Here is a 14,763-nt window from a genome sequence, read left to right on the forward strand (position 1 = left end):
GTCTCTGTGACATTCCTTTTATACCCACTGTCTACAAACTCCTGATTTGCAAACCTCCAGCCAACAGGAGGAACCAGGAGCTGCCCCACATACATTAGTGTGCAGCTCAGAGAACTGCAGATGCCCGTAACTCTGAGGGGCTGGAAAGGGGTGCTCTTCTGACTGGTTAGAGATGCTCACTTTAAGAGTGTATGTGGCAATGTATCTGGAGACAGGAGAAAATGACAGAGATCAAAAGCCCTGGACTCAGTGCCTGTTGGCAGCATCAAACTATTTTCCTTTGGCTCCTATGTATTCTGAACTACCCAGGAGTCATCCCCTCAGAAACATGAAGTACTGCAAAGCCTTGCTTCTACGGGCCCGGGAGCCAGACTTTGCACACAAACTAGAGATTAACCTTGGCTTTGGTGGCTGTGCTCAGATACGATGCAGAAACCTAGTCACCCTTGTTTGTGTGTGAACAGCTGTTTTCACCACAGTTTACAGAACATGTCTCAGTCTGCCCACAGACAGGGGACAGGTATTCTGTGGAAATTCCTTCCAGTACACACAGGTGCAACGATCCCCTGAGCAAACATAGCAATCAGCTTAGGCATGTGCAGCTTTAATGCCAGTCACACTCAGAAGTGCACATCTGGGCCGCGGCTGTCCTTTATAGCCTCTCTTTACAGCCTTCGGTTTTTTTACTTGAAGGGAAATGAAGAAGGCCTCTCTGGAAACCAGAGAGTGTCTGGAAACCAGTGGTGTGACTGGAGGGGCTTGGGGATCTGAGGATCGTCTACACTCAACAATGACTGCCTCTGCTTGTGCACTCCACACAGACACGCAGCTGGCTCCGTCCCTTGAGCAGGGCAAGACTCAGGACTACCAAACCACCTCAATCAACCGAATTAACCTTCTTTGGTGACTTGTTTGGGGCTAAAAAGACTTTGAATACATGATTTCACAGTGGGGAAAACTGTAGGGGCTGAAGAGTTGGCTTCGTGGACTAAGTGCTTGTTATGTAAGCATGAGGATGTGTGCTGGGATCCCCACAACCCACGTACAAACTGGCCATGGCATGTGTCGCTGTAATCCCAGTACTGGCAAGTGAAGACAAGATTGTCCCTGGGCTCGCTGGCCAGTCTACCTAATCAGTGAGCTCAGGTTTAATGAGAGAGATCTTGTCTCAAAAAATAAGGTGGAGATTAATAGGAGAAAACACTCAATGTCAACCACCGGCCTCCGCACATGCTAGCATAGGAGGGCACACCTTCATAGACACATACGGAGAGAGTACATATGCGTATGTGAACACACACACAAACATACACAAGCCAAAACTGTATTCGAGAAAGGTGGGGAATGTGCCCAAGCCACAGGCTGGGAAGGACGTGGCTGAGATGGTTGTCTGGAGTAGCTGGCTTACATTCTGTGCCCACACCAGGTTGAGTGGCCTCACATCCTAGCTTCGGGGAGAAGTGAAAACCTGCCACAACCAGAAATCAGAGCAGGCAGGGAGCCCAGTGGGCTCCAAAGCCAGGGAATGCCACTGAACACCCTTACCAGAAATTTGGGAAGGAAAGACCCCTGCACCTCAGGAGCAGTGCAGGACCGTATCCTTGATCACTCGCCCCAAGCAACATCACAGAAGCCTAGGAGGCAGCTCAGCCAGGGGAGTGAGGCACTCTGGAGAGACAAAGGGCTTGACAGTGGGGGAGCTAGGCCTGGCTTCCAGAGATGTTTTATTCCAGCATGCAGAACCACAGAAACCTGAGCGTGACTGAGTGCCATATGGTTATAGGAACCCAGAATTTGGGAGGAATCAGAGTCTCTGATGCTGGCTCTGAGGGATCATGTTCACAAACGAACTGCCTTTCCACACATTCCTGTTTTCCATTTAATGTTTTTTTAAGTAGATGAAACTCAGACAGTGTACACCACGGCAGCCGATCCCCACTGTAGTCTCAAGATGCCAGATGATGGGAACTGCAGTGGTTTTTTCAATCACTGTCTCCTGGGGGTGTAATGTGTAAGCTCTACAGGGACTCTGAGACCTGTAGCAGATACCCAACTGAGAATAGCAGGCGTGGGGGGGGGGAGGTTGGGGGTCCAAGACGCCCAGGAGAGCTGAAGCTCACTCTTCTCCCAGAAGGTGGCAGCCCTCACTAACCCATCTTCCTATTCGGTTACAACAATTCCACTGCAGTGGGCCTGGGTCCTTACCTGCTCGCACCCTGTACACAGGCTGAGACGTGCTAGGTTTGTGCCCCCAGGAGACAAGACATGTTTTTCAGAGCTGAAGACAGCAGTTACACATATTAAAACCAAAGCCTGACACCTCTGCTGCCCTGGGGTACAAGGTGCTCAACTACTGCCAGTCTCAGGACCTCTGCTCACCTTTGGACCCAAGCAAAGACAAGGACATGGACCCATGTGAAGTGACAGAGAGGGGGCCACTGTGCCATGCTGGTCTCCCCAGTTCTAGAATTTTCTTGCACATTCTTCGTTGCCTCATGCTGACTCGGTTTCCTCCTCTTCCTCAGCCTGCTGTGGGGGCTCAGAACCTAAGACCAAAGTACTGGGTGGACATTTCTAGTGGTGGGAAGCATAGGGCCTTCAACTGCAAACCTTACTTGACCAGATGAAGGGAAGAGTCTGAGCTAAGGACCAGCTGGCCAGTCTTATGAATCAGAATGTAAATATTTTTGGAGACAGAGGTTTGCAAGGGGGTTGTGGCCCACCGACTGAGAAGCACTGCTTTACCAGCTACTGAGGCTTCAGGCTCTGCCACAAGGGTCTCCGCACAGACCATTCATACAGCTGATGCCCTATGAGGGGATGGTGGGCTGCTCCCGGAGTTGGCTGTCTCTCACGAGCCAAGGCTAGCCTTACCAGCAGGCTGTCTGGAGGACCACAGCCTCAGGCCTGCTTGACCAGCTCTGCGATGACCACGCCAGCTGCCTGTCACCCGCGTTCTACAGCCTGATCCCCTTGCTTGTGATTCCCTCAGTATCTGTTGGGGCGCATTATCAGCATTTACAGGATGGTGCAGGCATCTGTCCATCTGTCCACAGTCCTGTATGTGCTTCTTCATCCTCTTGAGTGGGGGCCACAAGAGGCAGGGCAGGGTCTGGCTCTATCAAAAATCGGCTGAAACTACAAGGCCTGGCCCACAAATGACTGCTGAATGGCCTCCTCAGCTCCATGACAGGAACCATCAGTGCCTGCCTATGTCCTCACTGAACCCCAAGGAAAGATTCGTAAGAATCATTAACTCTAGTTCCCATTTATTTGATGCTTTGTTATATGTGGGTGTTGGCCAAGCACAGCATGGCTAGTGACAATGATGACATATCTGTCACTGTACCAAGGCCACAACCCCATAGCCCATAGCCCCATAGCCACTCACAGACAAAGAGAAGGCATCACGCAGTAACTGTTGCAAGCAGAGTTAAGTCTGTGTGGCAGTAAGCTAGCTTGTGTACACAAGTCACTTAGTGGGTAAGGGCAGAAAAGAGCCAAGGTCTCTCTGACTCTGTAGTTGACTCATGGAGGGAGGTGGTGATGTCTCCCACCTGAACCTCAGGCTGGGAGGCCTTCCTCAGCTCAGCTGGGGCTTCCCATCTCTGCAGGGTTTCCCCAGGAAACTTCTCCCTGCCTCCTCCAACTGCACAAGAGTGGACATTAAGGGCATACATCTGGAAAGGACTATTATCTCAGAGCACACAGCCAGAGAAATGTAGTTTCAGGGTTCTAGGACACTATGGTGACAGGCTTCAGACACAAATGTGGTTGTCTTCCCTCCCTGGACCACGGCTCAAATGTCGTAGATACTGGGGAGGAGCAGAAACAGCCACAGGTCTGAGATGGCTGCCAAGCGGAGCTAGGAAGGCTGGAAAGGCCATCTACCAAGCACCCCACCTATTCCTGCAGAGGCCCAGGGGCTTCTGGGTCTGCCGCAGGGATGTCAACCTTGTTTTACTCTATAAAGTCCTTCCAGGAAAGCAGGGTTGATTAGAAAAGCTAATTACAGCTTTTGAAGATATTCTCAGACCCCAGACGAGGAAGCACACAGGGCTCCTTCCCACCCTGATCCTGGACCCCCAGACTCTGGCCTTCATTACGTTTTGATTTCAATCAATTGCACACCCCCTAAAATTAACTTATAAGGCCAATAAATTGTAACCGTGTGTTTGAAGGTATGATCTGCCCTGAGCTAAGAGCCAGGGATCGCAGAGCACAGGGCAAGATGTCTGCTGCAGATGGGAGTAATCAGCTCTGGAAGTGAGTGGTGCCAGGCCCCCTTCTCAGTTAGAACATCTGGTTTGGGGAAGAACCAGAGGCCAGGCCTAATCCAAACTGAAAGCTGGAGTAGGGCAAGTCGCCCATCCTCTCTGGGAACCTGAGAGATCAAGGTGATGAACTTGGGCTCCTATCAGCCTACTGTGGTTCTCTGGCTGGTGAGAAGGCGTTGCTCCCAGCAGCAAGGAGCCACTGCCCTGCACTGGAGCATTCACTTCCAGGTTGCTCCTGCCCATTCCTCATACATTTCCTACATGGAGCTGGCTGTACCATCAACTACCTTGACACCTGGAGAAGACGGAACAGCTAGGATTCCAGGGCCAGGGTGGAAGTGATAGGATGCAAGAGGACCCAGAGCAGGTGGTACCTTACATGGGCTGTCACTGAAGCAAGGCATGCCGGGCATCCTCCAGGCAGTTTCACAAATCAGCTCTACCTAAAACCTCATGCCGTCTGGGCACAGTGTCCCAGGTGCTCTCCAGGAGGAATTTAAAAAGTTATTGTGATTATTTCTGCCCAAGATGGCAAAGAAGGAAGGCAGTAAATGAGGGGGGTGGTGAACAGAGAAGGGGAGGCTGGAGGGGGCAGGGAACAAGGAAAGTGGAAACCAAGAGACTTCAAAGGCACCCAGGGAGGACCCCAGCTTGGCTCCCTGGGTCCTACTTGCCCTGTCTACCTCAGGGACCGCTAGCCCTTTATCCCTAATTGAGAAATGTTCACAGGCCTGCATGGGAGTTATAAGCCAGAGGGTCTGCAAGGCAGCGACCCTGGCCCAGCTGCCACTCTAGCCCAGACGGACTCCATGTGCGGGGGATTACCTCCAATTCCCGGCAAAGTCAAAATCTGCACAGACCAGGATCAAAGCCGGGGCCTGAAGATAACAATCTAGTCTCTCCCTGGAGCTCATGGCAAGGATTTCTGCACTCATGGCAGAAACCCCTCAGGAGGCACTGAGTACTCCCCATCTCTGAAGATGGGGTACTTCCTGCCCTCTTCTTCTATGATCTAAGAACTTCGAGGAATAAAGACTAGGTCACAGGCTTAGGGCAGGTGACCATGACTATATGCATGCGTTGTTGCTGCTGTACACTGGGTCTCACGGGCAGCACGGTCATGGCATCTAGGCCCTGTACTGTTAGGAGTACAGTCAAACCTCCATGTGTTAGGGAGGGTTAGTGCACAAACAGGAGGGTCCCCTGAGGTTCACAGCAGCCCAGTGTTCTGAGAGGAGCCTGGGAGTTCCTCATATACTAGGTAGGTGGTTGAAGGCTTGAGCGTAGATCAAGCATGGCCTCTACTCTCTGACTTGCCACGATCCAGTAATTCCCAACTATTAGGAACCATCAGAAGTTAAAAATGGGAATGCTTTCACACACCCCAGTCAAGCCATACCAGCTTCAGTTACCCAGCCCTCTTGGGCACAGCATGGGGCCTGGCCTGCTAGGAGATGCCAGATGTTCAATTGTTCCTTTCCCTTCTGGAAGGGGGGGCTTTGCTTGAAGATAGGTGTATTTTCCCTGGGCCCGAAGGCAGCCTGCCTTCTTGGACCCTCATGGGGATATCTAGCACTGGGTGGGATGTCTCCTCCCAGAGGGGCCTGTGTGTCTGGTTTGTTTGCCAACATGAAGAAAAGGTTAAATGCGTGAATCCCTGCAGCTCCACTCATGGGGGTGACAACTGAATCTTCCTGTGGGCATAGTTCAATGGCGGGAGGAACCACGAGAGAAAGGCACCGTCTGCCTCCCTCATACATCATGCAACAATGTGGAAAAACCCCTTAGTGCCACAAGGGCCTCCTGAACACCTAAGCCAGGCAGAAAGGCCTCTGCTTTCAGGGCCACTGACGCTCACACAAACAATACCCAGGTGCTGAGAAGCTGAGAATGAGGTTGAGGTACTAAAGTGCTTAAAAAATGAGAAAAAAAGATGATTTGTTTTCTTAATATTTGCCCCAGATGGGGTGGTTCAAGTCATGTAAGTCCTACCATGTGTTCTTGGGAAAGTCCTTAGGCTCTGATGATAATGGATGGTAGGACCCACATGACAACCCCCAAACTTTCCCTCTAGTGAGTTGTGTCTCCTGTCACATGGGCAGAAGCTGGCCTCACAGTAATCAGCCAAGCAGGGGGACCTTCCTGTTCCTGAGCCTCTGCACTCTCCCCTTCTTCTTGCCCAGCACACTTGGAGCCTCAGGACACCAAAAACAGGAAGAGTCTATCCTGCCACCTTCATACAGTCCTTAATGACAGAAGAGAGATGTCTGCCATAATGGCCAACCAACCAAGCTTCTCAGCAGTGTCCTCGCATGTGAGCTAGGGGACAAACAGAGACAAGCGCAGCAGAGCGATGTGGTCTCTACCTAGACCTGGCCCTGATGGCAGCCCATGGCAATGCATCAGAGCCATTTCACTAAGGGAGAAACACCTCAGCTGTTTAAACAGCCTTGGCACCAAACCTAGACAGACTGCTTCAAGGGTCATGGGGGAGCTAGGTGGCCTCCACAGGCTCTGCAGGATCACATGAGGTAGCTCGGCTCCCCCGACACGTGGAGACCCAACACTTGAGAGAGCCACTGCCCACTCCCATCTGACGCTTAGCCGGCAGCAGGCTGTCTTCCCAGAATGTCCGAAGGTGGCTGGTCTATGACAAACTTTCAAAACTATAAAGGGGCTAAATATGACAGGCTTTCAAATCCTCTTCTGATTTCAGAGACAAGTTGTGTGACTGCCCAGGGTGGCAGCCTGGGACACTGGCACCAGAGCCTCTCTGCCTGCCTGGAGCCTTCGGGCACTTAGTCTTCAGTTCCAGAGCCACCTGAAAAGGCAGCACAGCACTACTTTCCTGTCACCTGATGGCTTGACTCACTTCAATGGGTGCTGTTAGTTCTTCTGATACCTTCATCGGAGAGGCACTCAAAGGCCTCTGCGCTTTGCACATATGAATAAATGATTCTGGGGTTGGGTGGAGATGTGTACTGCTAAATTGTCATGAGCTTTACACAATATAGTCACGTGAGAAGGGGAAACCTCAATTCAGGATTGCCTCCACCAGACTGCCCTGTGTGCAAGTCTGTGGGGGCATTTTCTTGATTAATGACTTACATGGGAGTAATGAGAGGGGCCCAGGCCACTGTGGGCAGTGCCACCCTTCAGAAGATGGCCCCAGCTTATACAGGAAAGGTTTAATGGGCAAGCCACGAAAATGCAGACAGTAAGCAACGATCCTCCATGGTCTCTGAGCTGCTGCTGCTTCCTTTCATGGTCAAATGAAACCCACGAGAGAAATAAGCCTGCCCCTCCCCAAGCTGGCTTTAGTCAAGTGTTTATCACAGCAACAGAAAGAAAAGAGAACAGGATGGTGCTGTCCCCTACTTCTGCCAAGTTCTGGCTGCTGAACTTGTCTAAGCTACTCTGAACTTCTGAACATGTCAGTTCATCTCTGTGAGGGGATGGTCCCTAAGGAGGCAGTCACACTCCATGGTCAATGGACAGTGACTTATTATTACCACTGCTGTCTTACGCTCAATATTCCTACAACATGAAAGTGACTCCACTGGCCACTCAGGTTGAAGAACTCATTCACTTGAAGCTGTTTTTATGGTGAGGTGAAATCAGATAGTGGGGGAAAAAAAAAAAAAGGATAACAGGGCAGCTTTTTAGCACCACCGGGAGGAGTGATCCCACAAAGAGGCAAATCAGAGATGTGAGATCCCTACTTACTTAGAACTGTGAGAATAACAGTTATGTAAATGCCAAAGCAAAAGGAGATGTGAATTCAGCTCTCTCAATCTCTGCGCCCTCCCTAAGGGGACCTTCTAACTTTGAATTAAAAGACGTCAATATGTAAAGCCTTGCCATTTAAGACACCGAGAGCGATCTGCTACACAGGCAAGTATGTGGGGGGAGGGACTGAAATGTTTAAGACCATGATGGCTTCCTGATGACCGTATGTCACGCTGAAAAGGAGCCTTTTCCTCCCACACGTGTCACAGCAAACTGATGTGACCGGGAAAGACCAGCCCACAGTGTGCTCACTGAAGCCATGGCCTGCCCTCACCACAGGGTAACTGCTCAAATTCGCTGCTTCTCTTATTTCCATCTTCTTGCCTCTAGGCTAGACCAGGGCTGAAGCAAGCAGAGAGGCAGGGTCAAATCCCACCCACCTCAGGGCTCAAGAGGTGACATACAAAAAGGCACAACCAAGCTCAGCCTTCTGCGCCCTGCAAGCCTAACTTGGTGACTATCTGGCCCTTCCCGGGAGCGCGCGGGGTGGGGAATTTGTACCAACTCCGTACTACTGTGTTTCTAATACAGAACTTAAGATGAGAGTCTATTGATTAAACACATAGCCTTCTCTGGAGCCCTTCCTTGAAAGAGTGACGGCTGAACGACCTAGCGTCTCGGTGGCATGGTGATATGTAAAATTAGAGCAAACAGGAATGGAAAGAACACTGAAATACTTCCATGAACTGGTGCCCTGATCAGCTGAAGATTCAGAGTTGTTAGTGGAGGTCTAAGGAGGTAGCTTGGTTGGTGAGATGCAAGCATGGAGACCTCAGTTTTGATCCCCATCACACACGTAAAAAGCTAGACATGTCCACATGAGCCCATAACCCTGGCACTTAGGTGGGTGGGTGGGTTCTGGATAAGGAGGATTCTTAAGAGTTTGCTAGCCAGTGGGTCCTGCCAAACAGGTGAGACCCTGTTTCAATAAGTAAAATGGAGAGTGATGGTGGATGAGTCTTGACATGGCCCTCTGGCCTCTATGTGTGAATATGCAATATCCACACATAGATGCAAACATGGACACACGTGGAGGAAGGAAGGGAGGAAGGGATGGCGGGCAAAAAGATGTTAGTGTGGAAAGGGATTGCCATATCCCACTGCAGGAGACCTCAGCTCATTCTGCCCTGGCAACTGAGCAGTCACAGCATGGGCACCCCCAGCTCTAGTCCAACAGAATCATATCTAAGAGCTGTGCTGGAATACCCGTAACCTCCGCACTTGGATCACAAATTCAGTCAGCCTGAGCTACATAGAGACACTGCGCCTCAGCTGTGAGTGTGTCACTGATTATCTGTGTTTGAGTCTTGGCTCGGCCCCTGCCTTGGACAAGTTCCTCATTCTCTCTGTGTGAGTGCTATATGCTGCCTGTGCCACTGTAGCATCTAAACGCCTTATTTTTACTGAAAAAGCTATTCATTTGCGAGGACATGAGACAGTGGGAATGCAAAATGCCTGCCCTGCCTGTCTTACACACATCAGGTGCTCTCCCCACTTACCTGCCACTGTTGTGAATGGTAACAGAGTGATATGGTCATGTCTGCATAGGGTAGCAGCTTGTAGCAAAAAAGTGACCAGGCAGCAGAGCCAAGGAAGAGTGATTAGCCCAGCCACATGCTCCTGTAAGATTTCCCCCGTCAGAGCCCCAGAGCACAGGTAACTCACAGGTCTCGGTACTGGTCAAAGGCGTTGTTGGCCTCCACCTCCAGCTTTCTCAGTCGAGCAGATGGCATAGCCCCATCTTCCAAAGGAGGATCATACTTGTTACTCCACGGTGACCTGAAAGAAGGGAGGAGACGGTCCGATGAATCATCCCAGAAACGCTTAGCCCAAGCTCAGCTGCCTTAAGTTCAGAGGCCAAGTCACCAAGAGGCTTTTTGGAGACTCTTAAAAAGCAAAGGTTCAGAAGCTGGCAGACTGGCTAATGCAGCAAACACCTTAGCTCCAAGCCTCACTTCTTCCTGTGGAAAACAAGGTTACCATCTGCTACTCAGAGGCTACTTCGAGGAACTGACAGAAAGAATGCCAAGTGCCCTGGCCACAAATACCAGTGTTTCCCTGAGTCCTCTGTGTTCACCATCAAAGTAGTCAGTTGGTGCCCATCACCTCCCTGAGTTGCTGGAGGCTCCTTAGGCCTCAGACAATAAGTAATAAGAAGACAGCTGTCAGTTACAGAAGCAGGCACTGGATCTGAACACTCTGGGAAATTGAGTGCCTGGCTCCCAAGGGAACACAGCCACTTCCCCAACACACAGGGCTAAGCATACATGAAGACTGTGTTTTGTTAGTTAGCGAAGGTGGAGATCTCAGGGCTGGATGATTAGAGAGAAGAGAATTAACAAGTGAGGCTGGGGGAGGCTGTAACGATGTCTCGGCCATTACGGGCACTTGCTGCTCTTCCAGAGGACACAAGTTTGATTCCCCGCACACTCATGGCACCTCACACCTGTAACTCCAGTTCCATGGAATCCAACATCCTCTTGTGGTCTCCGTGGTGCCAGGAATAAAACTGGTACACTGACATACATGCAGGCAAAACATCCATACACATAGAAACATAAAGTAAAATTTTTACCACGTGAGGGAGTAACAAAGAGGAGGGAGAGATGTGACTGACTACCTGCAGAGAAGCCTTAGACACTCTTGAGGATGAACACGCCCTGACGTGGTTGCCCACAGGGCCTCACACTGCCTTCCTTTCTCCCAGGGATCATTGAGCCTTACACCTTTTCAATTTGGGATTAACGTTAAGAGAGGAGAAGTATGATCGCTGTCTCTTGGGCCCGCACCTTGGTGAGCTGTGAGCCACATGAAAGGTGAAAGCTGAGGGTTGGGGGTGGCTGTAGAGCTCCAGACTTCACAGGGATGGCCTATAGAGTGCACAGGGGTTAGAGTTGCTGTGTGTAGTCTCTTGAGGGCTCTGGGCTGCAAATGTGCCTACCCACAAGGAGCAGGGCCTTTAGAAACATTTCTGTGTTCAAGTCCCTAGGTTCAACTCCCAAATAAAACAAGAAACCTCCTTTCCAAGTTCAAGCCTGTCCACCACTCCCCACAGAGCTGAAGACCTTGGCCAGATCAGGGTCGAGGGAGCAGCCCAGGCCTTTCTCCCAGGGACACTCCAAGACCAGCACTAGCTATAGTCTTTGCTGAGGAGCACCTGTGAGGTGTCTGCCTGTATGGCACCCTGACAAGCTCTGCAGGGTCCTTCAGGCCAACAAACAGGGAGTGACAACAGAGCTGCAGCGGTATGACATGTTCACAGCCCTGGCAGCTGTGAAGCGGATGCAGGAGGATCAAGTCTGAGTCCAGCCTGGGCTACATAACCGGATTCTACCTCTAAAACACAACAAAACAAGAAGAAAAGGAAGAGCAGGAGGGAGAGAAGGAAGGAAGGAAACTCAGAAAGGCTTCTTTCCTCAGATCTCAGCGGCCAGCTGACAGGTACAGGCGGTTACCACTACTTCCTGGTCAGTACGGTTTGGCTCTTCTGCTGGGGGACAGCAGGCAAGAACCCAGGACTCGGACCTGGACCCCACTTCCCCCAACCCTGCTTCCTCTGAGACCCTCCTGGCATACTTAGCCAGGCAAGTCCCCCTACCCCCAGGCATCTTCACATGGCACAGAGGACCCAACCCATGACTCTCTTTTGAAAGGCAACCTGGAACCTGCAAGATGACTCAGGCAAAGGTGTTTGTTGCCAAGCCTGACCACCTGAGTTCAACCCCCAGGACCCACATGGTGGAAGGAGAGAACTAACTCCTTCAGATTCTGATCTCTATAAGCTCATGTGTGCACACACCTGCATACACACATGCAAAATAAATGTGGTTAAAAAATACTTTAAAGCAAGACCTCCCCACCCCCCAAAAAAAGCAACCTGTTAGGACACAAGCACCCACGTTCATGCGGACATGCAGACCAGGGCCTAAGGTCTAAGAAGCCTGTAAGTGCATTTCACATTCCTCCTGCCTCAGACGACGACAACGGCGTTTCAGCCGTTAGGCCTGGAGCCGGGGTAATTGTAGCTGGGGGAAAAATCATAACATTACCCAGAATATTCTTAGTGGAAGGGGCACTCAGAACACATTTAAGAGCTTAAATGGAGGCCATTTGAGAAAAGACAGATGGACAGGAATGCTTAGATTTCAAAAGTCAGGCCTTTCATTTCCCCAGAAGGCTTTTTGTTTCAGCTAACAGGTTTCAAGCAGCGCTGCTGGCAGCGGCCTCGCCATAAGGATCTTATTTAAGCAAACGATCAAACACAGGATGGAAATGTGTGGAGAAAATCAGAGGACCTTGAAGTTTCAGATCCAGAAGGGGAGAGGGAAGCGCTCTCCTTACCTCCTCTGCTCCCCTGTGAGGTTCAGATCCCCAGAGCCTTCTGGTGCCTGGAGATCAGGGGTGCCCTGGAAGGGCTGAAGCCCTTGAGGGAGGGGCGCACAAACCTGGACTTCATCCTATTCTTCCCTGCATGCCTGCAGAGCAGCTTCCTTACTTGTGCAGACTCAACTCCAGCATTCTGGAGCACAGTTATGACCAAGACTCAGCTGGCTCCTCATTCTGGACCCCACCCCCTGTTTGTTCTCTTTAGTAGTATGTTTGCAGTCTATATCACTGATGCGTGTGCTTGTGTTATGATGTTTGCATTCCTCACAGAACAGACTCCAGGAAAGAGCTATGAGCAGTACCTGGAACACAGGTCACGCTTACAGAATGATGCTCCTGCATGTTCTGCTGGATGACTGGCCACACTGCTTCTGCTCTGTAGACCACAAATGACAAGGGACGGCCAGAGTCCCATCGTTCCTAATAGAAGCACTGCTGGCTTGGAGCCCACACTGCTGCTCCTAGTCACTCTCCCTGTTTCCCCAAAACCAACCCTCTCCAAAAAGAACACTGGTAGTGTGGTCTCTATTAAGGCCAAACCCAGTGTGTGCATCTCCAGGGAAATCCTGGAATGTTCTGGGGATTTTAACACTTAGAATTATTATTATTGTTTTTTTCAAGACAGGGTTTCTCTGTGTAGTCTTGGCTGTCCTGGATTTGCTTTGTAGACCAGGTGGGCCTTGAACTCACAGAAATCCACTGGCCTCTACCTCGAAGAGTGCTGGGATTATAGGCATAAGACTCTGTCCTCAGCCACACTTAGAATTTTTAAGGAAAATTATCCCAAGTGAGCCAGGCATGGTGGCACACACCTTTAATCCCAGCCCTTGAGAGGCAGAGGCAGGAGGATCTCTGTGAGTTTGAGGCCAGCCTGGTCTACAGAGAGTTGCAAGGTTTACATATGAGGCCATCTCAAAACAATTACTTGGTTGGTTAGTTAGTTAATCCATTAAAAACATCTAGCCCAGGACCATCTCCTTTACCAGTCCTTCTGGAGCTGACCACAGCTCCTTCTGGGCTTCTTCCCCAAGGCCCTGAGCCAGCTCTTAACTGGCTGTGTGGATCCTGGTATAGCTACTCATCAGCTACTAGATGTGTTTTCCTGGGCAGGGACCAATGTCAACTTGGCCTCTTGCAGCAGCCCACATGGTGATGGCAAAGGAAGGGAGAGAGGAAGAAAGGAAGGAAGGGCGGAAGGACGGACACACCACCCCATCAGGGTAGCTGGCCCTGAAACAGCATGGCTCTTCCATTAGACTGCAAGATACTACAGCCCTCTCTTTGATGTTCAGGGGAGGCACAAACTTAGGCCTGTTAGTGGATCAGACGGTTAGCTGAAAGGAGGAGGAAGAAGGACAAACAGAACGATGGGTGGCCGGGCCACCAGTGTGCCAGCGCAGAGGCCTCGGTGCGGGAGGTGAGCACTGTGGGCTGTGCTGTGAGCTCACCTGTAGGAGTCCCCGTCTCTGTTGTAGTCGCATAAAAGGTAATCCTTGCCCACCACCTTGTCTCTGGCAATTTTCAGTGGCTGGTCAACAGAAGACAAGAGATCTTCACACAGACTGGGAACCTGGAGAAAGAGGGGACAAGGGGACGTGTGGTTACAGTAACAGCTCCAGTTCAGGTCCAGGCTAACATCTGGCTTGTAGCCCTGCCGAGATTCCGAGTCTGTTTGTTCCTCTCCACACGTGCCCAACACCAACCATGTCTCTCTACAAAGAAACCTGGTTGTGAGTTGTCGTGGAGCGTGACTTCCAATGTAGTCTTTCCAAACTCAGGTGTGGCTTTAATTACCTGACCACCAGGGTGGTCTGACTGAGGATGTGTGCACTGGGTATCGGTCTCTGGTGGACAAAATACCAGCTCAGGCCCCGAGAAGAAGGCAAACACTTCCAATACACAGGAATGCTAAGAACTCAAAGAATAACGGGCTCTGGAGAACTCCCGCAGGCTCCTATGCCGGGTGGAGTTTCCAGCTCTTTCCAGGCCCCCGGCCAAGCATTACCAGGCTGCTCATAGCCGGCTGTTTCTGCTAGAGAAGTAGTTATCCATGTGCTGTCCACAGCAGAGTACAGTCAGCTCACCTGAAGCTTTACCTGGGCTATACAGCAGAGGATGCCGGTTAGACAGCTTCGTGGCTTGGGGGGAGGATGACCGGGGACACTACAAACCATGGGGTGCTGCCAACTCCTACTGCAGCCTTTGAGGGAGCAGGCTGGGGCTGCCTCCTCCCAACACAAACATCAGTCCCCACCAGAATATTCCAGGAAGGGACGGCAGAAGCGGATGCCTTTCTGCTTGAGTCACTTCC

The 14,763-nt window shown here is 51.0% G+C and overlaps 1 protein-coding gene across 2 annotated transcripts in view; it reads right to left on the reverse strand.

Annotated features, from left to right (window-relative positions):
- Capzb (capping actin protein of muscle Z-line subunit beta) overlaps positions 1-14,763 on the reverse strand; it is a 102,077-nt gene that overhangs the window by 18,097 nt on the left and 69,217 nt on the right. For both annotated transcript variants that reach the window (XM_060379186.1, XM_060379185.1), the window contains exons 3-4: positions 13,901-14,022; positions 9,732-9,845 (exon numbers count right to left, since the gene is read on the reverse strand). In XM_060379186.1, coding sequence (XP_060235169.1) covers positions 9,732-9,845; positions 13,901-14,022 — 236 coding nt within the window. The remainder of the gene's footprint in view (positions 1-9,731; positions 9,846-13,900; positions 14,023-14,763) is intronic.

The sequence above is a fragment of the Meriones unguiculatus genome, chromosome 3 (assembly GCF_030254825.1).
Source record: "Meriones unguiculatus strain TT.TT164.6M chromosome 3, Bangor_MerUng_6.1, whole genome shotgun sequence".
Taxonomy (NCBI): Eukaryota; Metazoa; Chordata; class Mammalia; order Rodentia; family Muridae; genus Meriones; species Meriones unguiculatus.